The 7,373-nt window shown below is 34.9% G+C and overlaps 1 protein-coding gene across 1 annotated transcript in view; it reads right to left on the minus strand.

Moving 5' to 3' along the window:
• The window catches only part of eya (eya transcriptional coactivator and phosphatase 2), an 8,595-nt gene extending 3,367 nt beyond the window's left edge, over nucleotides 1–5,228 (minus strand). The window contains exons 1-4 of the mRNA XM_011316250.1: nucleotides 4,884–5,228; nucleotides 1,065–1,185; nucleotides 547–712; nucleotides 159–478 (exon numbers count right to left, since the gene is read on the minus strand). Coding sequence (XP_011314552.1) covers nucleotides 159–478; nucleotides 547–712; nucleotides 1,065–1,176 — 598 coding nt within the window. The 5' untranslated portion in view covers nucleotides 1,177–1,185; nucleotides 4,884–5,228. The remainder of the gene's footprint in view (nucleotides 1–158; nucleotides 479–546; nucleotides 713–1,064; nucleotides 1,186–4,883) is intronic.
• Nucleotides 5,229–7,373: the final 2,145 nt, after the last annotated feature.

Consider the following 7,373-nt stretch of genomic DNA (forward strand, 5'->3'; position numbering starts at 1 on the left):
ATTAATACCTGAGAAATTCAAATTTCCAATATTGAATGAATTTGGAGTAGTGTGATACCCTGGCATGGGGTAGTACAACCCCAATTTATTTATTTATTGATTTTCAATTGTATCTCATTTATTTTATTTATTTAAATCTTTAAATAATGCATTAATACCTGAGAAATTCAAATTTCCAATATTAAATGAAGGTGGAGTAGTGTGATACCCTGGCATGGGGTAGTACCCAGAGTACTGCAATGGCACACGATCATTTCCATAGAGACAAGTGCTGCTGTATGCACTGTAATCCAATTTCTGGGTTGCACTAGATATATTCTGGCTAACCGATGAAAACGTCGTACCACTGCTGTTGTATCCAGGATACGATGGATATTGTGCCATTGGACTTGGTGACGTGTATCCTAAGTACGAACTTTGGAGACTCGTCGAGTTCTTCGTCGAGTTCGTTGACCCGTACGAGGGTGAGTTGTAGAGACTGCAAAGTCCTTTCAATTAATTTTCCCCCGGGGTGACTCAATGATTTTAAATCGTCACGATAATTACCTATTATAATACTGATTGGCACCGTAGAGAGTACTGTAGTCGGTTTTTTCCATCGAGTCCGGATACTCTTGCTCCTTCTCAACGGCATTTTCGTCGACGTACAATTCACTCTCCGGCAAATTCTCACTCTCCGGACACTCCTGGACTTCATTCTTGACTTCGGCCTCTGAAAAAGTCATTTATCCCCTCAATTCACCCCAGAAGAACACTCCCCAATCAAATGGTAAACTAAGTGCATTTCTGCCAATACCGATTTTTACCGATATCTCGCTATTGAAGGCACATACCGAATTTTCAGCTTAAATATTTTTTGTAGAAAAAAATGAGAGCTACAAAAAAGGTATCTATGTAAAAATCAGTATTTTACTTCTATTCCATAGTTTTTCTCGGTGTAAGAAATCTAGTTCCGTGCACTTCATTATTTTATCACAATCTGGTGTTTCTTTTTGATTTTTTATGAGTTCTGTTGCCGATTTTGACGGTAAATTGTGGTGATTAATTAACTTAATATTGGATACCATTATTAGAATTGCGTGGACCCTGCACTGTAGCCTCCGTCGATGATGACACGTTACCAACATTGTCTAACACCCCGGCCGGTTTTGTCGGGTCATTGTCCTCGGTTAACATATCACTCGACTTGAAAAATAAATAAAAAATGAAGAATACGTTAGAGAATAGCTCGACACTCAATACGATCTATTGCAAAATAGAAAAAGTTTGTTCTAAATTCTCATCTCAGTGCACCACGTAATTCGAGTCAGTGAGAACCGGATCCTTGGATCCTTGAAGAAACGTACGTTCTGCTAGGTGGAACGCGTATAGATTTACATATGGTTTACATGGATTCAGTGGTATATTCCTCTGGTGATAAATGAATTTTTCACTCAGCAGATGAAATGCCCCTCCAAAAACCCTTAACAACAAAAATCTACAGATAATTACGTGATAAATCGCGTAATTATTCCCGAGTGACGAAATTTTCCCCTTAATATTCCTCGTAATTCAGTATTTATTATTTTACTAATTATTAATTCAATTATAAATTAATCATCTATGGAATTGAAAATTATGATTTTTTCTTGAATTGTATTTTAATTTACCATTTTTTACATTCCGTACAGAAAATGGCGGATTACCCATCCGATTTTTTTCCTTTTACTCCCATCGTAATGAAATTCTGTACAAATTCCGATAAAAAATCATTACCGCACTTGTTGGGTAATATATTCCGAAGCGATTACCAGCGGTTCCTTGGGATATTTTATTTGAAATGTCTGCAAGTGATTCCACGAGTTTCTCCCGCCGATCCCATGATTTCAAATGATTCTCATGATTTCACACGATTTCAGGAGTTTTTTCTTATGAAAATTTAAATTCAAGGGGACACAGTTCTCTCGCCGATAATTATCCCGTAAAAAATAAGTAATTCCAATGGAATACTTGTCTCAATGGATGGAGTAGGCGTGTTGAATCGTCAGTAGCATGAGCCAATCGCGATGAAGGCCCTTATCCAACTGCTGCACACCATCACCTCGATTTTTTTTTTATGTTGCCAAGTTTGTTATCCACACTATCCACCGGCAATCTGTGCTCCGCCCTTTTCTCAACTTTGCGAATAGAATCCCCCGGATCCTTGGAAAAATTTAATTTTTCCGTTGCACACTGACTCCCGTTTTTTATTTTTTATCTCTTTATCTTGAGCTTAATCTCCACCTTCTATCGGGCTATTTGCAAGTGGCAATCGCTTTTTAATAATTTATCTCTTGACATATGAGGAGGTACGAAGAATGGATTAGAGGAATTGTTGTAACTCGAGATTTTTTTTTATTTCTTGACGACGTTGCGTCTATCTAAATAAGACGTGTAAGCAACGCGTTATCGCATATTCGAATTACTTGCCGTGCAATGCGAAACTTTATTTTCTTCCATGTAATCATAAATAAAACATTGTTTATGGGGAATGGAATTTGGTCGAGTGGGTGGCTGTGGGTGATATTTTTTTCTGCAATTTCAGGGAATTTCGACGTGAGATTTCGGGAGTAATCGAATATTATTAATTTAATGAATTCTTTGTTATTAGAATATTATAATAATTTCATAAATCGCAGATCTCGAGGTTTTCACAAATATCGATTGATTGCAGAATTATTTAATTATTAATTAAGAGTAAATTTGAAGACTGCTTATGAAATAATTATGAATTTATTCGTCAATAAATAATGGTCTTCTACTTTAATTATTTATTTCAATAATTAATGAATCAAAAAAAAAGATTTTGAGATTTACACATAAAAAATGCAGTCCCAAGTTAACAATTAATAATTAATAAAATGGTAATTACATAAATTACGCCATTAATTCTTATAATATAAATCCAAAAATGTGAATATCAATGTAAAAAATCGAATGAGTAATTAATAAAATGGTGATTTATCTAATTGTGTCATTAATGTTTATAACATAAATTTGAAAATGTGAATATCAATGGAAAAACTCTGGGAGCCCAAGGAGAAAAATGACGGACAGATGAAAATCCGTTATTTCAACGATTTAATTGGGTTAATTAATTTGTTAATTTAATGCCATGTGGTATTCTCCTGACTCGCTAATTAATATTACCTTCGCGCGATTTTAGAATTGTATTTTGATAAAATTCAGTGCTCAACTACATTCGCTGTGCGTTTATTCTCTGTGCCATTCGCACTACATAATTAGAAAACGTCGTGAGTTAACGAGTCAAATTAATGCCGCGTGGCCTAATAAAAGGTATATGGAGCGGATGTACTGTATTTCTGCATGAAAATGTCTCATTTCTTCATGTCCTCGTCGTAATTCTCGGATATGTCGGCGTACTTGTGCATTTGTCCAGTAAAAATTGAAAAATTGATAATTCATTCGAAAAACTTATTTAATATTATTATTAAATATTGAATATTTATTTCTGCACAGAAATGTGGCAGTTCATTATTTTTTAGTCAGGCATGTACTGTAATTATTTATTTATTTATTCGTTTAGTCATTTATTTGTAGGACTTTCGTAATGGAAAATTGAAATTGGAAAATTGAGATTGAAAAATTGAAATTGAAAAATTGAAATTGGAAAATTGAAATTGAAAAATTGAAGTTGGAATATTGAAATTGGAAAATTGAAATTGGAAAATTGAAATTGGAAGATTGAAGTTGGAAAATTGAAATTGGAAAATTGAAATGGGAAAATTGAAATTGGAAAATTCAAGTTGAAAAATCGAAATTGGAAAATTGAAATAGAAAAATTGAAATAGGAAAATTGAAATTGAAAATTTATATTATTATGTATTTGTCAATCTAATTTTTTATACGTTTTAGAGGAATTTACGAGATGAAGGTTTGAGTGGGGAATTTCCATCACTTTGGGGAAATGGGAGAATGCATCGGTTTTTCAGTTGAAGTTTCAAGTGTTATTTCCTCGCGTCCTTTGATAACTTTTCCTTAATTCAATCCAACAATTCATGTAACCATCAAGTGCAATAATACCAGACATTACTCAACAGCATAATACCATTGTGTACCTTTCCCCAAGTTTCCTCCAGTTGTCTTCGACATTTTGACATTCGCATTCAACTCCCATTTCCACAGCGCAAGTGCAAATCTACAGTAGTTGACAGCTGCCTAATTACTCCCTTATCCCCTCAAAAAATCCCCAAAAAATCCCCAAAAAATTCCACCGAAAATCACGCCAAGCCGCACCTTCCGAATCCTTCAAAACCGCTGAATAAAATCCTGTCCCCAATTTCCCGAAAAGAATTCTCAAAAAATCCGAAAAATCATGGACTGGTCAAGGCGTGCGAACCAGATGTCCCAAAATTCCTGGCATACCCCAGATTTTTCTCCAGGGATTTTCCCCTCATGAATTTCCCCCGCAAAACTCCGAGAAATAAAACGAAAAAAAAAATAATAATAATACAAGACCCGTGAGACAAAGAGGCGGATGTTATTCAAGACTCAAGGAACAAAAGCCACAAAGCACACGTCAAAGTTTACGAATGAATGAACAAGAAAAAATAAAGCGATTGGAAAAGAGGGACACGTAGAAATCCAGTGGATTGAAATAAATTCCGATTGTTATCTCTGATAAATTTATTTCATCTGTCAGACGGTGCGATGGTCCCCAGATAATCAGCTCCTCATAAACATTCGAGGAAAGACTAGATGAATTAAAACGAGTCACGCAACCCGGGCCTTCCACTAACCCACGACACCAATAAATAAATTAAAAATCCATTATTACTCCAAAAATAATAACATTATAAAAAAATCTATAAAATTAATCCAAGATTAGCATCCCCCAGACTCACCTTTCCGTTATCAAAATCCTCTCACTTTCCTCGCACTTTCCACAACCCGAAGAACATTATCAACACTATTTATTTAACAATTATTTATGTGACAATTTAAATAGATTGATGTGGTGGATGATTAAAATAATTATATCAATGTTGTAATTGGGGTGGAATGGGGGTGAGTGAATTTTTTAATCAGCACTGCACGATGTGGGATGATGGGATTCCGGATTTTTTGGTCGGTAATTGAGTAATTGGGGATTGTAAGGACTCTGAGGACTCTGAGGACTCTGGGGATCCTGGGGACCCTGAGGATGATGTCAATGGTGGGTCTGGCCGGCTAGTTGTGGCTGGTGTGTGTGATGCTGCAGCCTGTGGAGCTGATGGTGCTGGGCATGCGAAATGTCGTCTTTCCACCCCCGCCCCGTTGGTCACGTGGTCTATCCCCACTGTTACTTCCCATTTCAATACTCTTGTCTCCATTTTACCACATCGATGTCCCCCCTTTCCTCAGGATATCAAGGGTCACCTCGAGCATTTTCCTCTGGAGGGAAAATTCTCTGATTTTTTAGGGAAAATTCTCTGATTTTTTAGGGAAAATTCGGGGGAATTCAGGAGTCCTTGATGGGTCTGATGGGGTAGGGGAAAAGGGATGGTTTTATTTGTTTGTCGTTTTTTTTTTTTGGTTTCGCTCACTTTTTTAAATTTTTTATTTTACTTTTTTTTTGACATTGGAAATCGGAATTTTATTAAGCAATTCGTAGAGATAGGGAAATTCCTGGGGAATTCAGTCATTCGTGAATCGAGTTTGTTTTTTCAGGAGTCTCTCTGGATTTTCTAGTTATTTATTGTTCTGGGATATTTTAATTATTTGTTCAAGTGAACATTGAAATTTTGAGTTTTAAATTGAAAATTTAGGAAAAGGCTGTAATGGTAGTGGAAATCTCTCAGTAATCGATTCACCGATGAATCGATTTAATTATTGAATATTCGAGTGATTTTTTGGTTCCACTAGTTTCTCTAAATCTTTAATTTATTAACAACTGAAAATTTAATTTGAAAAACCAAAAATTCCCAAAAATGTAACGAAAATTTATCAGGAATTCACGATTTACTGGCGAATCAGTAAAATTATTGAATACCCAAGTAATTTCCTATTTTAATTTCCACTGCTGGAAATTCCTCGATAAGTCCCAGGAATTTCGTAATTGAAAATTGAAACTTGAACGGAAAAACTGTAAATTATTAAATTATCACAAACTTTTTCCACGGTTCACAGTATTTTTTTATTCCACCGTGAAGCAGACGCGAGAGATCTACGATTTTTATCCCTGAGATGAAAGATGGGGTTGGGGATGCTGAAGGGTGCAAACCCTTTGTGGAAATAATTGTGAGGGCTGTCATTGCTCGTTTCACTGGATGTAATAACATATGTCGCTTTTCGAGAACAGAGAACCTCAAGAGGAAAGTGCCCTAATCATTTCCCCCAATCATCCTCTGGAGTAAAATGATAAAAAACTAATTGATCGCCTGGAGAAAATTCACAGAAATGATTCCAATAAAAATACTTCTCTCTAAATGAAAATAAATGACAGAAATAATAGCAGAGATGATTTTTTCTCAGGATAAATTCTCTCAAGTTCATGTTCCTATTTTTAAGCCGGGTATAATCCTCGTGACAGGCATCCTTTAATCCGTCCAGATTTACGGTACATTGCCCGGTAAGAATTCCCACCATCTCCGAAAAATCCCTGAACAATTTCAATCCCAAATTCGATCTTCCGTTTTCAAAACGCGATATCCATCAAAAAACACCAGAAAAAAAATGCGATTAGAATTTGAAGTACATTGAGTAATAGAAACACTCATAAATTAAAACACCAGGAGAAATATCTGGAGAGAACAATTATGTAGTGGATTATTCAGTTTTTTATTTATTTTTTTACGGTCCGTTACTGGAAAATTTATTTGTAATACGAAATCGAGTCCAGTGGGTGATATAAATATAAACAATTATTTCATCCGGAGAGAGAACAGAGAGTTCTTTCTTCGTTGATGGATATGTTTCCCTCCCGTTTATTTTTCCTGGAGATTATTTATGATCTTGAAGAGTAAATAAAATAGTTATAATTATTATTTAATGATCATTTTTTTAATTTCAGGGGAAAATTCGTGGAGCTGGAGCTAAATTTATAATTTAAGAATTCAGTGAAATCCGTGACTAATGAGATAATTCCATGAAATCGCTGGAAATGTGAATTTGTTGCGGAAAATCGGAAATTCCATGGATTATTCCCCATGAAATCGAATTGATCTTTAACCGGTACTTCAATTATGAATTCCCCAATTTTTCATGGGCATTTATCTCCGGACATTAAAATTAATGAATTACTCAAAATAAAATGACACACTCCATAGAATTCCGTAGAATTAAAAATAAATATTCTGCATTCGATATTATTTCACGTAAAAAATCGTTACTTATTTAGATTTTTTTATAGTATA

Source organism: Fopius arisanus, unplaced genomic scaffold (genome assembly GCF_000806365.1).
Source record: "Fopius arisanus strain USDA-PBARC FA_bdor unplaced genomic scaffold, ASM80636v1 scaffold00006, whole genome shotgun sequence".
Classification (NCBI taxonomy): Eukaryota; Metazoa; Arthropoda; class Insecta; order Hymenoptera; family Braconidae; genus Fopius; species Fopius arisanus.